This window comes from Phyllobates terribilis, unplaced genomic scaffold (assembly GCF_046119375.1).
Source record: "Phyllobates terribilis strain yellow unplaced genomic scaffold, ASM4611937v1 Scaffold_5__5_contigs__length_657084704, whole genome shotgun sequence".
Lineage (NCBI taxonomy): Eukaryota > Metazoa > Chordata > Amphibia > Anura > Dendrobatidae > Phyllobates > Phyllobates terribilis.
In genome coordinates this window covers 105,031,914-105,052,365 of record NW_027362765.1, presented here as the reverse complement: position 1 = coordinate 105,052,365, position 20,452 = coordinate 105,031,914, and the positions used below count along the sequence as shown (strand labels likewise).

General features: G+C 44.1%; 1 protein-coding gene across 1 annotated transcript; it reads left to right on the top strand.

Annotated features, from left to right (window-relative positions):
* The first annotated feature begins 1,187 nt into the window (after positions 1-1,187).
* Positions 1,188-15,717, top strand: RNF114 (ring finger protein 114). The gene is made up of 6 exons (XM_073682703.1): positions 1,188-1,386; positions 11,312-11,462; positions 13,498-13,604; positions 13,852-13,966; positions 14,044-14,151; positions 15,003-15,717. Exons 1-6 carry the CDS (start codon positions 1,253-1,255, stop codon positions 15,066-15,068), a joined length of 681 nt encoding a protein of 226 aa, XP_073538804.1. The 5' UTR covers positions 1,188-1,252; the 3' UTR covers positions 15,069-15,717.
* Positions 15,718-20,452: the final 4,735 nt, after the last annotated feature.

The following is a 20,452-nucleotide window of genomic DNA, read 5'->3' as shown; positions in this document are numbered from 1 at the left end:
CAGGAACCCCCCAGGCGCAGTGGCTCCCCAGGTGCAGTGGTCCCCCAGGCGCAGGAACCCCCCAGGCACAGTGGCTCCCCAGGTGCAGTGGTCCCCCAGGCGCAGGAACCCCCCAGGTGCAGTGGTCCCCCAGGCGCAGGAACTCCCCCAGGACCTCTGCCCCCCCTGGTAGCTACGCTACTGGTATATATACATAAAATAAAAAAATATATATATATATATTTTTTTTTCAATGGGACTTGAATCTTTGATAGCTTGTATAATAAACTAATACTATAATACTCTAGTATTTTGTAAAATTACAGCTCTCCTAGGAAGCCTAGCCACAGGCCGATGGTGATTGATAGGGAGAATTTCCACAACCTCTTAAATGCTGCTCTTGTGATTGACAGCGGCATATAAGGGGTAAAATTGCTGTGACCAGAGCTAGCTTTGATCACATCAGTTAGACTCGGGTGCCCGCTCCTTAGCTTACTCCATACACACAGTATGCACATCTGATGTATATATACGGCAGATCTCGCCAATGGAGATATGGGCTAAATGGCCCCCTAGGCGCAGTAGTCCTCCAGGCGCAGTGGCCCCCAGGCACAGTCGCCCCCTAGGTGCAGTGGCCCCCCAGGCGCAGGAACCCCCCAGGTATAGTGGTCCCCCAGGTGCAGTGGTCCCCCAGGTGCAGTCGCCCTGGTGCTGACATCGGCCCTGATCCTTACTCTGGCAGAGACCCTCAGAGCTGCAGGCCTCCAGGGATAAGTATAACATCTTCTCTTCTTTAATCACCCTATTGGTAACTATTAATAAAGAGAGGAAAAGGCCTTTAATTAAAATCTTGAACAATTCGTTTAACACAATACATCATTATTGTCCGCATCTTTTATTACTACTTGTCATATTTTTATATTACAGTTTTATATGTCATCACATTAAGGGTTAACACTATTCTAGGTCGTATTTGTTGCTGTTATTATTATTTGCCTACTAAGTTCTGTTCTTGGTCCTCATTGTCTGACTACAGCCTAATGATGACTACTGTATGATTGCGACCAGTGTGACTGCAGTGATATCGGTAGCTATAATGATTATTATGGCGGTGGTGATTATATTATTATTATTAGATGATGATGACGTCAGATCGGGAAGTTTTCAGACCATAAATGTCATGTGACCCTCGGGGAGGTCACGTGCCGCGGCAGTGGTGGGCGGAGACTGGGATGAGTGACGTCAGAAGGTGTATGCGGAAGTGTCGGCAGTGATGGCGGGGGAGCAGCAGCAGCGTTGGCCGAGGGGCTCCGGGGCGGCCCGGGATGTGGACCCCATGGAGCGGTTCATCTGTCCCATCTGCCTGGAGGTGTATCAGGACCCAGTGCGGGTCAGCTGCGGCCACACGTGAGTCCTCGCCGCGGGGTCACGTGACGCCCTGTTACTTTGTGTCACTTTGGTGGCTGCTGTGTATAAGTCAGTGTGTGCCGGGGCATGCTGAGCTTTGTAGTGTCATGGTGGCTGTGGCCTCACCTGAGCAGCGCCTGTCATTTCTCAGAATCCTCTTCTGTGGGTAGGAAGTGAAAGTGAAGGTTGTGCAGCTGCTTGTCTGCAGTCCCATGTAAGACATGAGACGTAATTGTCAGTAATGATTTGTCCTGGATTAATGTTGGAAAGTCAAAACATAATGGATAAATAACCGTCATAATCCACAGCAGAGGCTCCTCCTCTCGGGGGTCCTCACTACTACCTATGTTCTCCCCAATAGCTGTAGATCTTACAACAGACCCCAAACATTGCGGATGTCACTGGAGCCTGATACGTTGTTGCATTTGCCCCTGTTCTTAGTGATTTTCTTTTCTGCACTACTACATTTTTCCATTTGCGCCCTCCTTTATGTAACTTTTTTGCATTTGTTTTTTTTCCCACGGTGGGAGGAGTTTAGACTTATTCCGGAACTTTATGCCTGACCAATCACTTTAAAAATGTACATGAATGATCCCTAGATCACCCCCCGCCCCTCCTTATCCTGCGCCTTCCTGGAGGGATTTTATGTATCCCTAAAACTTTGGTGCAATTTTTGTGACTTTTTGCTTTAACAAGATGCAAAACAGGTGAAAGAGCATTTTTGTTTTTGCGCAAAATTCTTTATCCTCTGGTAGTTTTGTTCAATAAAATTCAAACACACACACACACACACACACACACACACACACACACACACACACACACACACACACACACACACACACACACACACACGTTGGTTTGGAGGAGAGTCCGAAAGGATTCTCCCAAGAGCGCAGTCAGATGTAGAAATCGGCACATAGTGTGCAGGCTGGCTGGTGGCAATGAAATACATGAAACCGTCATGCTCGGGTCGGGAAAGCCACCGGCCAGTCCGAGCATTGTGTTCTGATCTCAGTCTGATTTCTAATGCTGTTTTTGATATTCTGTATCTTGGATTACCCCTTTTAATTTGTTAATGCTGTGTTTGTCACAGTTTAGCCTTGCTAAGCGTGACGTGGGATGAGGAGAACCAGAACTACTTCTGCAACAAAATAAACAGCAGATTAAGGTTATACCACTAGAAGGGTCCAGTGGGAGCATGGTCTTTGGGGTCCTGGCAGGATGAGATTGCTGCAGAGGTCCTGTTTCAATTTGCAGATTCCACAGCTCCCGTGTGAGTGACATTGCAATAAACCTTACCTGGGCTCCGAGGGAAGTTCCCTCACGGAAACTGAGCTGTGATGCAGGTTTCGAATTCCCGGCGTCTCATTACTGGAGCGGAAGGAGCCAGGATTTGCGGTGCATTTTCCACTTGAATTGAATTTTTAAAAGGAACCTGTCAGCTGATTTATGCGCCCCGAGCCACGGACAGGATGAATTGAGGATCTGCTCCATTACTGCAGCGATTTGTGTCTCACTCTAAAACTCTGCGCGTTTCAAAGAAAACATATTTTAACACATTAATGCTACATGATTGATATATATCCATCATGCGGCTAGTCAGGGTGCATGGCGCTGGCTCAGGAGCTGCGTCCACTCCATATGACAGCTGTTACATAGCCGGCATCTGCCTCACAGCAGTGATCGCTGCTTATCAATCACTGACATTTAAGTGCTGCGTTCGGGCCCGAGTGTTTCAGAGCCCGACATGATCTCTAGGCACCAATGGATAGACTATGCTCTGCTGAAGGCCCCCGTTGCCAAAGTCCAGACACAGTCTGTCATTAATTTTTTTTTTTTAATATAGACTACACTGCAGGTTTAAGTCCCCTGCAGGGATATAAAACTTAAAATCACCCCTCTTCACTTTAAAGAAATGTAAAAAAAAAAAAAAAGTACTCATTTGGTATAGTCATGTTCATAAAATTTCAAAATATAAAATTGTCTAACACGTAAGGTGAATTTCATTGAAATTAAAAAAAAATTGTCATTTTTATTTGTTGCTGCTCCTTGTTGCTGCTCCTTGATCAAAATGTAATATGTACCCCAAAATTATATCAATAAAAGATATTTACTTCTGCTGCTCCTTTGCTGATCTTAGTTCACTGACCTCCAGCAATGAGATGTTCTTTTTAGACCCTTCATAGGGGGTCTGAGGATCTCATCTCAGTACCTAATGGCAGTCAGGCTACCTCTGGAGGGCCGCACAGCCCTCCATGTGCTCGCCAAAGAAATGCCACCTCACACCATTACTGACCCACTGCCAAACTGGTCATGCTGAAGGATGTGCTCAGTGTGAACCTGCTTTCATCTGTGAAGAGCACAGGGCGCCAGTGGTGACTTTGCCAATCCTGGTGTTCTGTGGTAAATGCAAAGCGTCCTGCACGGTGTTGGGCTGTGAGCACAACCCCCATCTGTGGACGTCAGGCCCTCATATCACACTCATGGAGTTGGTTTCTAACCGTTTGTGCACACACATGCACATTTGTGGCCTGCTGGAGGTCATTTTGCAGGACTCTGGCAGTGCTCCTCCTGTTCCTCCTTGCACAAAGGAGGAGGTAGCGGTCCTGCTGCTGGGTTCTTGCCCTCCTATGTCTCCCTCCACATCTCCTGGTATCTGCTCCATGCTCTGGACACTGTGCTGACAGACACAGCTACCCTTCTTGCCACAGCTCGCACTGATGTGTCATCCTGGATGAACTGCACTACCTGAGCAACTTCTGTAGGTTGTACTGTAGACACCGCCTCATGCTACTGTACCTCTAGGGGTGAGAGCAATGGCAAAATGAAAAAGTGACCAAAACAACAGCCAAAAAGGATGAGAACAGAGAAATGGTCTGTAGTCACCACCCACAGAACCACTCCTTTATAGGGGGTGTCTTGCTAATTGCCGATCATTTCTACCAGTCGTCTGTTCCGTTGGCACAACAGCAGGAGAAATTGATTCACAATCAGTGTTGCTTCATAACTGGACAGGTAGATTTCACAGAAGTGTTATTGACTTGGAGTTACATTGTGTTAAGTTTTCCCTTTTTTTTATATATATATATATATATATATATATTTAAAAAAAAAAAATCCCCCTTTGAATCTAAATTTTGACCAAATCACTGGCCTCCTAATAAGACAATATATACTAACAGGAAGTCAGTGAGAAAACTAAAACTATACACAATAGTCCTATTTTTAGGATAATTTTAGGAAATTTGTCACTGATTTTGGATATTTAACTTCTATTCTTTACAAAAAATTATTTTTTTTTATATACAGTGACTGTGAAACATTTTGTAATTATCTTGGAGCGTACTTATACTATATAAAACAGTGAAGTGTTTGACAATCAGCTCCCTAACAACATACAGGTTGCTATAGCATATACACAAATGCAACCCCCACTGACAGCATTACTGCTATATAGACTACACTCAGCACATTTGATCAAAGATCGTTGTTCATTAGAGCTGAATCCTGCCTGTCCTTTTAAAGAGGTTGTCCAGTAGTTTAATATTGATGGGCCATCCTAAGTATGCATACAATAAAAATGGCAGCAGTCCAGACGTGAAGGGGGGGGGGGGGGGGGACGGTGGTTGTCATTCCAGGGCTGTGGAGTCGGTATAAAATAGACAGACTCCATTCCTAAAATCTATAATAAATTGGGTACAGTAGTTCAATGCAGTTTGTGAGGAATATTTTTTTCATAAGAATTTGGGAAAGTTATGAAATGTCCTATTCCTGATCTAAGGGTCTAGACCAGGGGTCTCAAACTCAGCTGGGCATATGGGCCGCACACGGAAAAACATTTAATTTGGGGGGGCCGCATTATTTGCATGACAAAGTGACATTTTTAGTGATACCATTTTATTTTCTGTACACCTTTTGAACTAGTCTTCATCTTGCAGACATGGTCTCCCAGCCAGGTCCCCCATCTTGCAGACATGGTCTCCCAGCCAGGTCCCCCATCTTGCAGACATGGTCTCCCAGCCAGGTCCCCCATCTTGCAGACATGGTCTCCCAGCCAGGTCCCCCATCTTGCAGACATGGTCTCCCAGCCAGGTCCCCCATCTTGCAGACATGGTCTCCCAGCCAGGTCCCCCATCTTGCAGACATGGTCTCGCTTCCAGGTCTCCCCCCCCCCCCATACAGCGCTGAGGCCTCTGATAGGCTGGCGGGTGACACTGGTATTGCTGTGCAGAGAGCCGGTCTCTGCGCGGGAATACACTGTATTACAGCGCTGATGTCGGCGGCTGCTGGAGAGAGCCGCGATAGTTACGGGGTCTGTGCCTGCGGGCCGCAAGAAGCAGACGGAGGGGCCGCATGCAGCCCGCTTGCTGCGTGTTTGGGACCCCTGCCCTAAATTATGTATAGGATGTGGTAGATGATGGATAGATATCCCCACCAAATATCATCGGCTATACTGACGCTCGGTCCAGCGGTGAAGCAGGGGAAATACATTTTTGTTTATTCAATCATGCTGACGTCGCCCCCTGCAGTCTGCCGCCCTAGGCACCCGCTCTAAGGTGCCCAGGGGTAAATACAGCCCTGAGTTACGCCCCATTTCCTTAATCTGTGACCCCGTGTCCCTCGTACAGCGACCTGTCCTGTCAAGATGATGTTCCGGTCTATCACATGGCTGCAGATGCAGCATTCCACAGCCAGCCAATCAGAGCACTCGCTCACCGACTTATGCAAATGAGCTGGTGGCAAAACCAACGACTTTTCAATGAATTTGCCCTAAATATTCAGCAGGGGCGGGACAATTTGCCTGCAGGGGCGGGGTCACTGTCAGCAGGGGCGGGGTCTCTGCCAGCAGGTTTAGATATATATATATTTTTTTAAGTCTCCCTAAGTTAGAAGTTTCTGCCATCACGGGCATATAAATAGAGCTGAGGTTTACCTGTATAATCGGGTGCAGTGCAGAGATCATGGTAGTGTAATAAAGAAAGCATCTGCCAGCGAGCCAGATATCTATCAGAAGATAGATAGGATAGATAGGCAGCAGATCGGAGAGTTCTCCTATGTGGCTTGCCCGCCACATATGTAGCTGGCAGGACATTGCCAGGGACTCCAAGACATGAAGTGGTCTCGGCCGAAGCACAATTTTTTCCTACAGGTTTGGTGGCTCAGAGCTTAGTGACGGGCGCGGCGCTGGGTTGTGGGTTCAAATCCCACCGTGGCCCCATCCACACAGTATTATAGGCTCATGCTGCTTTTCTCCCTTCTGTTAAATATTAATTCACAGGCTTAATAAATTCAAAGCCGGATTCGGCCATATGCGCTGGCAGTGACATTGACTATAATGGTGAAGGTAGAGTCAATGGTCCTATCTGCACCATTATAGTCAATGGCCCTGTCGGCGCATATGCACATATCCTGTTTTGCGGGGGGTTCGGACGCAAGCCCGAGTGAACGTGGTGAAGAACGCAGTGGGAACGGCCCTAAGGCTATATGGACCGTGATTTCCAGTCCGACTGTGAATCTCCGGACCCCACACTCCACATCCTCAGGCACATATGAAGCTGTTGGGTTCTGGTGAGGAGACTCGCAGCCAGTCCGGAAAATGCATTATGTACCCAGACCATAAAACACAGGCTTGGAATGAATCCTCAGTATAATTATTACTCTTTCATTACATTGTCCTGGTAGTATGTGTGAGGGAATAGGCCCCGACAGTCCCGCAGGTATAGACAGCACATCCATGCTGTGGACAGAAAACTATCTTGTGATATTACAAAATGTATCAACAGAGACAACTGGTGTATACACGGCATCAGCCCAGAAGAGTAAATGCGGTACCCGTTATAACCTAACCGGGTGTCCTTGCAAAACACATGGAGACAGGTCTGTTTTTTCTGGCAGCACGGATGACAGTGGCCAATACAAGTCTAGGGGTCCGTGATAAACACGTACAGCTCATGGATGGAGTTAGTGTACCATCAGTGTGCTGTGCGGGTTTAACCCCTTTATGACGTCTGCCGTAATAGTGCGACACACATCACAACCCCCTGTTTAGCGCGGGCTCTGGTGCTGAGCCCGCACTTTTCTAGGCACATGTTAGCTGATCTATACAGCTGACATTTTCCCGCAACAGCCGCGGGTGGAATCGCGATCCACCCGCGGCTGTTAACTTGTTAAATACCGCTGTCAATCTCTGACAGCGGATTTAACTCACACTTATTGGAAACGCATCGTTGGCTCCACCCATCGGCGACCCCATCACATGATTGCGGGTCGCCGATGGTTTGGCATGACAACCCGGGGTCTGCAGGAGACCCCTGCGGTTGTCATTGCCAGATTGCTATGAGTGCCACCCAGCAGTCGGCGCTCACAGCCAGCGAGCAATTCTGCTACACACAGTTGATCTGATGATCGCCTGTGTGTAGTAAAGAAGAACAGACAACTGCAGCTTCTAGTCTCCCATGGAGACATTGAATCATGCAAAAGGTAAAAAAAAATTTTTTTTAAAAGAAAGTATAAAAGTTTAAATCACCCCCCTTTCACCCTATTCAAAATAAAACAATAAAAAAAACAAATATACACATATTTGGTATCGCCGCATTCAGAGCCGCCCAATATATCAATGTAAAAGAATTAATCCGATCAGTAAACGGCGTAACAAGAAAAAAATTAAAACCCCCAGAATTACGTTTTTTTGGTCACCGTAACATTTAAATGAAATGTAATAACGGGCGATCAAAACATCGGATCTACCCCAAAATAGTATCAATAAAAACGTCAGCTCGGTGCGTAAAAACTAAGCCCTCACTCTGCCCCAGATCCTGAAAAAATGGAGACTCTACGGGTCTCGGAAAATGGTGCCATTTTTTTGTTAAACTTTGTTTTTTTTTTTTCACCACTTGCATAAAAAAGAACCTATGCATGTTTGGTGTCTATGAACTCATAATGACCTGGAGAATAATAATGGCAGGTCAGTTTTAGCATTTGGTAAACATGGTAAAAATAACCCTAAAAAACAACTCTGGAATTGCACTTTTTTTTGCAATTTCACCGCACTTGGAATTTTTTTCCCGTTTTTAAAGTAGACGATATGGTAAAACCAATGGTGTCATTCAAAAGTACAACTCGTCCCGCAAAAAATAAGCCCTCATACGGCCATATTGACCGAAAAACAAAATAAGTTTGGCTCTGGGAAGAAGGGGAGCAGAAAAACGCAAAATCGGAAAATGGCCTGGTCATTAAGGGGATAATATTGTGAAGTATAGGAGAAGTTTTGCCATTTTTTTTTTATCCATACTGGAAAAACACTGATGACTACAATGATCGTAAAAATGGAGACACGGATGAATAACATGGATGGCACCAGTCCCGTTATTTCACGTACGTGTTTAAACACTGATGTGTGAAGGGGGTCTAGTGTGTGTATGTGTATATATATATATATATATATATATATATATATATATATATATATAAAATATATATATATTTTTTTGATTATTATTGCCTAAGGCCTCCTTCACACATCAGTGTTTAAACACAGACGTGAATTAACGGGACTGGTGTCATTCGAGAAGTCTATACACACACGGGCCCCTGTGCTTTTATCGGTGGAAGTGGCCCCTGTGAGCACCAATGATATGTCTGCCCCTGTGTATATTATATACCCTAGATCAGGGGTCTCAAACTCAGCTGGGCATATGGGCCGCACACGGAAAAACATTTAATTTGGGGGGCCGCATTATTTGCATGACAAAGTGACATTTTTAGTGATACCATTTTATTTTCTGTACACCTTTTGAACTGGTCCTCATCTTGCAGACATGGTCTCCCCGCCAGGTCCCCCATATTGCAGACATGGTCCCCCAGGTTGCAGACATGGTCCCCCATCCAGGTCCCCGCCCTCGTCCTGCGCTCGGGGTCCCCGCCCTCGTCCTGCGCTCAGGGTCCCCTGTGGTGCATTTCACATGACAGAGAAAAAATAAAAAAAAATTCTCACCTGTCCTCCGTTCCCTCTGCGTCCTTTCTGCACCTGTGGCCCGCAGGCACAGACCCCATAACGATCGCGGCTCTCCAGTTCCGCCGACATCAGCGCTGTAATGCAGTGTATTGCTGCGCAGAGACCGGCTCTCTCAACAGCAATACCAGTGTCACCCGCCGGCCTATCAGAGGCCAGCAGCTGCCATCTGCGCATGGCAGTGATGTCATACCCTGCTGAGCTGGGACGCCAATGTCAGCTGCTGGCCTCTGATAGGCCGGCTGGTGACACTGGTATTGCTGTGCAGAGACCCAGTCTCTGCGCGGCAATACACTGCATTACAGCGCTGATGGCGGCTGCTGGAGAGAGCCGCGATCGTTATGGGGTCTATGTGCCTGCGGGCCTCAAGAAGCAGCCGGAGGGGCCGCATGTTTGGGACCCCTGGTCTAGACTTTTAGCTGAGATGAATCTGCTACAGTAAATGAATCACTTCAACATGAGCCATGTATGAGGGAGTTGTAGTCGGAGGTTTGGCTTACTGACTCCACAGCCCTGCATTATTCACCCATGTCTGTGTAACATTTCAGCTCTTCAAACTGTGAGCCTTGGTGTTGGCATGCCAAGCACATCCACCAATCAGCTGATCCTGGTGCCAGTGGCGGCCGGAAATGATCAATTGCACAGCTGCAACTACATAGGAATAGCTGTGGAGCTGCAGTACCTCGCTGCGGCCACTATGCGTTTGACGGAGCTTTGTAGTTCTGCTCCACCACTATGCACATCCGGCCGTCACCTGCTGATCAGTCTGCGCTCCGGGTATTGCACCTCCACCGATCTGGTATTGATGACCTAACCTAGGGATAGGCCACCAATATTAAAGTAACAGACAACCCATTTTAATTTGTAGGCCCAGGAAAGGTAAGTCTGATAGTGTAGGTTCCCATCGACAAAGAGGTCACCTTGTCATTGGCAGATGATCAAACCGTGCACTAAATGCCTCAGAAGTATAGTCTGTGGCATTAATGCCGTTTATAATTCACATATTCAATGTTCACGGAGCGCATGGTATTATGTTGTATTTGTATGGTATAGAAAAGTTTGGCAGACAAAAAGTAAGTAGTAAACAATGTAAAATAGCAGGCACTACCATAGACTGCAAGGGTAAGTGATCTTATCTCTTTGTGTACCTTATTGTGAGATTAATGTAGTGATTTGGTGTGGGTCATCGTGGTGGATACCCATGCTACTTCTGCGTCAGATCTGTGAGCCCAGAGAAAATTGGGCTTGTGTAAAAAAGTGAAGGCTTGAATGTGTACAAGGGGTTATCCTACACAGTGGAGGAAGGCGCCGGGAGCCCCTGTGCTTTGCCGGGAGCCCCTGTGCTTTGCCGGGAGCCCCTGTGCTTTGCCGGGAGCCCCTGTGCTTTGCCGGGAGCCCCTGTGCTCTGCCTTAGAAAGCCTCTGACAGACATCTCTGGAGGTAGCTTATCTCCAGAGAACAAAAGGATCAGCAGTCTGAAATCGGACATGCCAGCTTCTTATCTCTTCCGACATAATCTATTGGGGGGGGGGTCTCCCATACACATTAGACTGGTGGCCGAGACCGCTGATATCGGTGGGTTCAGCTAACGTTAGTCTTAGGTGTATGGGGGGCCTTAAGGGCTTATGTTTTCTCACTAGCCTGTCTGGTATTTGTAATACATCTCCCTCCCAGATTTGTCACCCATCTTTTTTGGCACCCTGATAAGCTTATCGGTGTTTCAGGACATTACTGTAGCCATATTGTTTGTATTTGTTTCTGGAATTCCAAGTCAGGGTTTCAGATCTTCTGTCTTCAGTGATCTGCAAGCGGGGGGGTTGTTGTTTCACAAGCACTTGACAGCCGCAGATCACCGGTCAGTCTATTAATGTAGACGTGTTTTCCTTGGTTTCTTCTTGTTTATTTCTGCAGATTTTGTTCCTCCTGCCACCAGCAGTGTATGAAGCAGAAAAGCCCCATCTGCGCTGTGTGTCGGTCCCCCCTAAGCCCCGGCAGGAAAGCCTCCGATCTGGAGAGGCAAATGCGGGACGTCCAGGCCTCCTGTAAAGGCTGTCATTTACAAGTGAGTGAATCAGATCCCTACAACTTCCAGAAAGGTTCTGTGTATGGTAACGGACTGTGCCTATTGGGGTCCTCAGTGCCTCACTCCATGACACTTGTATTGCATACACAAGTCACAATGCCGACTTCAAGGCTTACATTCTGGTTCACCACTCCTGGTTTAGAGCATGTTCACTTGTGGTGGATTGTGGGAGATATAGTTTTTTTTTTGGATCGTTCTCAGACAAGTATTATACTGTAATCACACGGCTCGAAGAAGTCTACTGGTGTGCCATAGGAGAAGACAACAGTTCTGTAAGTAAACGGCTCCGACATGACAGCGGGGCCCTGCTGCATGCCTCGGATAGGAGAGGTGATCAGGTTTCCCATTCATTTGCAAGTGTGGCGTGTTACGTGAAACATCCATAACGCCCCCCGCTTCCTCACATTCATGTTTTAAAGTCACAAAATAAAGGAGGATTTTACAGATGGTGAGGGCCACTTGTAGTTTCTCATATTTCTAAGTTTGGCCAGCCCGTTTTCCTGCTGCCGTAGTGTGTGTGTCCTATGCCTTATAAGAAGGCATTTCAGTAGTGCCAAATTTACCTTTTTTTGATTTATGACCTGATTGAAAAAACGGGCATGCAAGGATTGGAGGCAAACAGGAGCCTCTTGCCATGTTTGGTACTCCAGAAAGGAGTCTGTGACTCCACTGTAGTTTATGGGAGCTTTGAAACATTGGGCATTAAGCAAAAAAACATCCAAGTCAATTGGGAGCTTATTCAAAGTCTTTGATGTGGATTTTGGAGCAGAATATTTCTAAATCCCCGGCAAATTGTGTGACTACCATTGGCGTACTGACCGGTGCAGGTTGCAGTGGTTTAAGTAGAATTTGTGGCATATACTCACAGGAGGTAATAGGCTTTTAACTTATAGTGCTGGTCTTGAAATTTGTTCAGCAAGACATCATGGCCCTTGTGTCAAAAGAATAATACATTTTGATTCCACCCCAAATTCTGCATTTTTTTTTGCCCTCAGGGGCAGGAGATATTCAGAGAGGTGGTTTTTATTTAAAAAAAAAAAATAATATATATATATATATATATATATATATATATATATATATATATATATATATATATATATATATATATATATATATATATATATATATATATATATATATATATATATATATATATATATATATATATATATATATATATATATATATATATATATATATATATATATTTATTTTTTTTTTTTAAAAAGGGACTCAAACCATATAGTAGATCTATCTGGTGGTTATGCCATAAATGTATGAGATAGGAGTTCCCCTTAGAGCTGGCCAAGCCACCAGTTACTTCAGGATATGTGGTCTGGCAGCGGTTACTCCACTCTCCCCTTACAGAACGCTTGGCTGAACTTGTATATGTGCACCAAGGGGGATTAGAAGAGATACGCCAGATGCACTGATATTTTAAGGAATGTTCTAATCTCTTGTCTTTAAAGGGGTTTTCTGATTTTGGAAAACTCCTGCTGCAGTTTGTTAAAAAAACACTCACTCACTGTGCTTTACTTAACCATCCGGGGTCCAGCACTGACACCCCCCCACCGCTACTCATGGTGTCTGTTATGGTCTCCTGCCAATGACTAAACTCGGTGGCTTGTGCAACTCGCTGATTAGCTGCAGCGCTGTCAACGTGACTATATCACTGGTGAGTGAATTCCGCTAATCTAATATGTTTGGCCAGCTGTAGGATCCATACATGGTAAGCGATATATTAATAAGTCACTTATAGGGAGGATGTAATGTAAATGGTGTGATGTTTTGGGTTCTCTTCTGCCGCCCTCAGCACAGGACTTCTCTCCATGTATCAGTCAGGCCCGAGTTCCCCCTTCAGGCTGAGTTGATTGAGATTATTAATAGTGATAAAGTTCTGGACTTTCCTCTTTCGGGAGTCAGTTTTTGTTTCTTTAATTAAATCAGGGGGATTTCCAGCTGCGTCTGCTGAGTGGTTTCCTGACTGCTCACGTGTTCCTTCTCATTACAGATGGCCCTATCAAACATGCGAAGCCACTCTGCCACTTGTTCCAAATACGACAGCTACGTCATGGAGGGGATCAAGTCGGTGAAGAAGGAGCAGCCACAAGTTGTCAGGTAAGTTCCCTGGAAGTCAGTCTGCAAGACTAATAACCTCAAAGTGCAGGGAAGCCATAAGTATGTGCCAGATGAGTGCGGCCAGTCCTATACACGGCTGCGGGCGCGGCCAGTCCTATACACGGCTGCGGGCGCGGCCATCAGTGTGCTGTGCCCCACACATATGGAGCAGCGTATATATTATATTCCTATCGTGCACTGTTATTTTTAATGCTCCATAAAGCTTCCCTCCTGTTTTTTGTTGCAGCGATGTCCCAAACCGCTTCACCTTTGTGTGTCCATACTGTCGGCAGCAAAACCTGGATCAGGAGGGTTTGGTGGACCATTGCAATAAAAGCCACTTCTCTGACCCCACCCCAGTGGTAAGGCCTGAAATTCTGGTTATAACCTATGTACGCCAGCTGCCCATCTACCACCTCACCTGTATTCTCCCTCTTAGGTTTGCCCTATCTGTGCCTCCATGCCCTGGGGAGATCCGGGCTACAGAAGCGCTAATTTCATGGAGCACATCCACCGCCGTCACAGGTTCTCGTATGACACATTTGTGGTTAGTAAATCTATATATTACTATGCTCTTAAGAACTGACTGTGAGAGACAGCGCTGCTCTATTAACCCTGTGGAAATGGATTTATTAATAGCCGTTCACCACTGTTGTAAATGTGGCAGCGTCACAGAAATATTGCCCTGTACTTTAGTCTGACTAATGTCACCTAATTGGTTGCACTCAATAAGAGATTAATGTTCCTCTGCTGCCCCCTGGTGGAATTACTGGTGAATGATGCATTGCTCTCAGCTAAGTTAGCTAGAAAGGCAGAGTATTATCTGCAATACAATTTTATGTCTATGGAGCGCATCTAATTTGCAGTCTTATAAGTTAACAGCTAAAATCCATGCTCTTTATCAGTTTCTGAAATCTTAAACTGGACTTGTCTTCCTTAATTTCCCAGAGGAGCATAGCTTGGCCTAGAACTCTCCCTACACTGAGTTTGCACTCTCCACAAGGAGAAACCTCCTCACCTGTATTTAAAAAGAATAACTTAACACCCAATCCTAATTTAAACAGCTCGCTTTCTGATGGCACATTCCCTTTTGAAATAGATAAGAGAGATTTTATTTTATGGCAATAAATAAAATATTTTATCCATCAGCATTGTCAGAATCAAGGCTGGCAAGGTGTAAAACAGCTTGCACTGTGGTGATAAGTTTGCAGGGAGACTATGGGATGTCAGGCTTACTCCTACACTTGTTATGTTATATATTTCTTCCTCCCTGCTTGAAGTTTTTGTGAATCCTGTTTGTATTTTCTCTTTTCAGCAACTTCTGCCTCCCTCTAGTGGTGCTTATGAGGAATTACATTTATTTTTACATTCCTGGTTCTTTCCCTTTTTCTCTTGTAGGATTACAGCGCTGATGAGGACGACATGATGCGTGAGGCTCTGGTCCGATCCATAACGGACAATTAAGAATGGTGAAGATGGAAGAACCGTACACATTGTCTGACTCCACTCCTTACTGATCCTCCCGCTCCCTGGATAGGCTGCTGACAAGCTGAAAGTGACTCTTCTGTTTAGGCATTGAACTTGGGTGTTTGTTCACCGCTCAGTGTGTCCAGGTTATAGATGTCTGTGTATGTCAATCGTTTTCACTGTCGATCATGAGGATGATGAGTCTGTCAATCACTGTAGCTGCCACCCTTCCCTTCATATAATATTCTGTTATAACTGCATTGTACAGGTTTCTATGTGTATTCATGTATTTTGTAGGCAGGGAGCTAAGTCTTTGTATAACCGCTAGATTTTATATCAGATTTCTTATCCGTTTTCAGTTGAAAAACTTTTTTTTTTCTTTTTCCATTGATCATCATTGTTTTATTGGATCAATGTTTGTTGTTTTTTTTTGTTTTTTTTAAATATCTCAAATTTCCTTTAACTCTCCATTAAATGTCAGTCTCCAGTCTGAGTTCATCCTGTGCAACCTCAGGACCAGATATGTCAGCAAATTTCCTTCTCCCATTTTCTCATCTATCCTGGGCTTTCTATAGGGAAACTACTGCTGTTTATACACTACTCAAATAACACATCCTAGATCTGAATGAATGAAATATTCTCATTGAATACTTTGTTCTATACAAAGTTGAATGTGCTGACAACAAAATCACACAAAAATCATCAATGGAAATCACATTTATTAACCAATGGAGGCCTGGATTTGGAGTCACCCCCAAAATTAAAGAGGAAAAACACACTACAGGCTGATCCAACTTTGATGTAATGTCCTTAAAACAAGTCAAAATGAGGCTCAGTATTGTGTGTGGCCTCCATTGGGAGGTCATACAGGCACGTGGAGGCCACACACAATACTGAGCCTCATTTTGACTTGTTTTAAGGACATTACATCAAAGTTGGATCAGCCTGTAGTGTGTTTTTCCTCTTTAATTTTGGGGGTGACTCCAAATCCAGGCCTCCATTGGTTAATAAACTTGATTTCCATTAATGATTTTTGTGTGATTTTGTTGTCAGCACATTCAACTTTGTATAGAACAAAGTATTCAATGAGAATATTTCATTCATTCAGATCTAGGATGTGTTATGCGAGTGTTCCCTTTATTTTTTTGAGCAGTGTCGTAATAGAAAATCATTGTTCTACTTAATTGGGGCTTATACCTTCTGCACAACATATGTCCACGTGACCTACTTGGGACTGCTGAACCCCCCCACCTCATTATCTCTAGAGCCATTTAATTATTACACGATTGCCTACATGTAGTAATACTTTCTCTGTGACTGCCTTCATCTTCCCCTGCTGGGGCTAGATTGCATGCCTGTCTAATGAAGCACCTAGAGTAGTGCACTGCCGATCTCGTCACTCATCCCAGGCCACTACACGGCAGATGATACTGTAGTAATTGTTCTCACCCCCTTCCTCCAATATCACTAAGAAGTTTTCTGAATTGCAGCCTCATTCACCCATAGGTGCATATATTTGTATATTCTCCGCAGTAATAATGTATTTGTTTTGGAAAGGATGATGGGAGTAGGAGTACGTGCAGGTGGTGGAAACATCGGCTAAAACATCTACATTTAACATGCTGATTTTTCTACAGATTTATCCCATTACACTTGAAGGGGGTAAAATCCGAAACAAAAATAGGGTTTAAAAATCTTCACCACAAAAAACTTCACAAATCCAGGTAGGAAATCTGCATCATGTGTGGATGTGCCTCTATGCTTCATGGTCTGAACAGACACTGACACGGTCTAGTCTCTGCATCGTCCCCGGGAGAACGGGATTTCCTCTTTTTATTTCTAACAGCTTATGTGGAAGTCGCTCGACATCGTGAGCTTGGTGTCCATTGCAGCAGTAGTTAGTAGCTGTTTTTTTAATGTCTCCTTTCTGTATAGTTTTGTTCTATGGCCTTAGTTTTTTACTTGCCTCTTGCATTGTTCCCAACACTCAAGACTTGGAGGAGCAGTGTTTTGCTTTCATGCAGAGATGTATCAGTTTTCCTTTAAGGAGGAGATGTCGCACAATATCAACTTGATATCTACCTGCAGGATAGGTGATAAGTTGCTGATCACTGGGGCCTCCTTCCTTCCCCAAGTTCCCAATTCCCCTCTTTGCATGAAGCAGCAGACGTAAATGCACAATGACAGACTATTTATTGTGTGTGGGACTAATGGAGATCAAGCCCCTTTTAAAGAGCTAAGTCCATTTTTTTCCCCACATTTATTGTTACGGCAGACCCAGAATAGGTAATGTATACATCTGTATTCCCTGTTTTATCCTCTAAGGCCACGTTCACACATCAGTCTGATTACGGATCTCGAACCGCCCGCAGGTCTCATGACCTGAACCGGACAGCCTCATAAATGTCTAGGAGACTATCAAGTTCAGGTCTGGGCACTGGTGGCCAGTCCGTGAATTACTGCCGTACTCTAACAGTGACACACAGATTAGCGGATGCTGCCTTAGCCTTTGGAAAATATATTCAAGAAAAAAGATAGATGGATAGGTAATGGCCGATTCTAGGGTCACATCGTTCCATCTAAAACCCCATCAGAGATCGTCACAGATTTTGGTCACCCACTTTTATTCCTTTTTGAAAAAGATCTTGATTAGTGATGAGCAAGTATCTCTCATTAACCCTTTCAGCGAGCACGCTCTGGTGCTCGCCGAGTATTTTGGCGTGCTCGGCGTTTCATTCATTGTCGCCGCGCCTGCAAGTGTCCAGGCTGTTAGACAGATGTGACACATGCACAGATAGCCTGGCAAACAGCACCCGAGCGTGCTCGCCAAAAGGGTTAATGAGGCATACTCGCTCATCACTAATCTTGATATATCGTGGCTATACTGGAGAAAGAGGGAAAATGGAAAATAAAGCTTGTTTCAGTTCTTATACTGGAGTAAAGGCATCCACCATGTTTAGTATTTGTGACATGTAAAAAGTGACAAGAGTTTGGTGCAATTGTACTCCACCACTGAGGTGGCATAACATCACTGAGAGCAACTGGGGGAAACTTACCCTCAAGGGTAAATTTTTTTTTTTTTTTTTATATGCTATTCCTTTGGTTTTTATTGATTTTTTTTTTTTTTTTTTTTTTTTTTTTTAACTACTTTACTGACACATTTATGATGTATTATGCACGGAAGCCGTTTTGCTGCAAAACAGACAAGGACGAAAATGGATTAAATACCAAATAAGGGCACAAAAAAAACAATCACCCTTGGGGTAAAGTCTCTCCGTTTGTGACTCAATTCCTCACCATTTTTAATATCTCTGCTCACTGTCCTTGAATGGGAACATTCATTGCTTACAACCCAGGGCCTGCAAATCAGAGTTGTAATATTTCTCACAGTTGAGTTTGTAACAATGCATCAGTGTAGAGGACAGAGCTGCATCTAAAGGGTCATAGGAAATACACACCTACCGTCAAAAACTGGGGAAAAAAAAAATCTATGTTCACCTGTTTTGTGGCAACCGTTATTAACCTACCCACAACCCCATTTCTGCATCACTGTCACTGCTACATGTTAATGTTGCTTAACTCTTAAGGGTAAGGGAGTGTGAACGCATTTTACTCTACCTCCTCTGCGCTCTGTCCTGCGCAGCATTAACAGGTAGTTATGTCTGTGTGAGTGATTTCTTTTTCTATGGTGCCAATACATCTTTATTATTTTTTTAATTTTAATAGAAGGCAATATACAGATTAATTGTAAGACTTCAGTAACAATGAACACAAACTGTAGTTCTCCGAGAATAGCCGCCCAGGCACATGTTTTTTTTGTTTTTTTTTTTCTCCCCCCCTTTGCTGATTTCTTGCACTTGCTTCCCGGACGGTGGACCTCAGAAAACTTCCCTCTGTCACTTTTATTATTTATGCAAATAAATGTATCAGGTGATTAACATAAATTTTCCAAAATAATGTTTGTAATTCTGAGCAGCAATAAAGTACTTAGGGGAATCGCCAAGCTGTGTCGTTTATTGTGTGCACGCCAGGAGGCCATAAAACAAGATCGGGCGTCTCACAAGGCTGGGCCTCCATGGCGTCTCCTCACATGCAATTATTCTCACATGCCAAAGTTTGACATACGTATTTTATCCAGATTTTTGTTTAAGATACAATTGTCTGTGAGCCGTTGCATCAAAGTTGCCCATTGAAAGAAATGGGTCTGCAAAAAATAAAAAACAAAAAGCGGATAGCAAAATGATGCCATCTGAGTTGCCTCCGTGCACATGTTGAGTATTTGCAGCAGAAATTTCAGCATAAAAGCACGGCTCTTGGCAGGAAAAACTGCATAAAATACGTTTTTTGATGCAATTTTTGCATGCATTTTTGATGCGTCCCCCAACATTCTTCTGGATGGGTGAAAGTTGACATGCTGCAGATTTGTAACAAAAAAACATAAACGCTTTGATGGTTGAAATCGGCAATGAAAAAAAAATAAGGAGATTTCAGAAATCCCATTCATTCTGCTTGTGCTGTAAAATGCAGCGTTTTTGTGTGGAAATTTCTGCTGCAAAAAACTTAACATGTACTTACCATATGTTGTGTCTCTGACGGATATACTGCAATTATTAAGATGGGAAACTATTTGGCTTTTTACTATAGTATCAAATATTGATGTACAAAACAGATATACAGAAGTAAAGCCCTGCGGGTGACAATATGGATGAAAAACGGATGATGTGGCATATGCTTTTAAGAACAGCTTCACAGTTTGGCTTTATTTTGCATATGTAAAAAAAAAATAAGCACCCATTTTTATTAGTGTTTTTGGTGAGATTTTCATCAGTCATCAGTTTTATCACCTATCAAACAGTCTGTGAAAAACAAAGCACTATGATGCCGCTGACAGTGCCATCCATGCGCTTGCCTAGTTTTTCACAAACCCATAGACTTGAATGGGTGATTTAAATCTGAGACTAGGATCAAATTAGGATTTGTCTCCATTTTTTTTGGGGAGAGGTGGGGGGCAAACTTGTGAACAGCCCCATAGACTATAACAGGTACTTTTTGTATCCATGATAAACACTGACAGACCACATATGAAAAAATCGGATGTGTGATACCGGTCTGTTACCAGGAGAAGCTTGAGAAACCTCCATATTTGTTTTTTCCCCTCATGTGAAAAAGAAACCGATGAGCTACTGCTGGTGGAATTGGACACAGACTAATAAGTGATGAAAATCTTATTTGGCGAAGAATAGTCCATTCTTTTTTTCTTTTTTTTTTGTTTCTTAGGAAACTTGAGTATGAATGTGGCGTAAATGATATAAAAGTTCATGGGCATAATCACTAATTGGTTTGCATGCATTGATCTGAGATTTAGGGAAAGAGTTTTCTTT

What these genes read in the sequence shown, in the direction of transcription:
- RNF114 (XM_073682703.1), top strand. Translation starts at nt 1,253, where the DNA reads ATGGCGGGGGAGCAGCAGCAGCGTTGGCCGAGGGGCTCCGGGGCGGCC. An exon ending in CGGGTCAGCTGCGGCCACAC is followed by an intron (nt 1,387 to 11,311) that starts GTGAGTCCTCGC and finishes TTATTTCTGCAG; the next exon opens with ATTTTGTTCCTCCTGCCACC. An exon ending in GAGCAGCCACAAGTTGTCAG is followed by an intron (nt 13,605 to 13,851) that starts GTAAGTTCCCTG and finishes TTTTTGTTGCAG; the next exon opens with CGATGTCCCAAACCGCTTCA.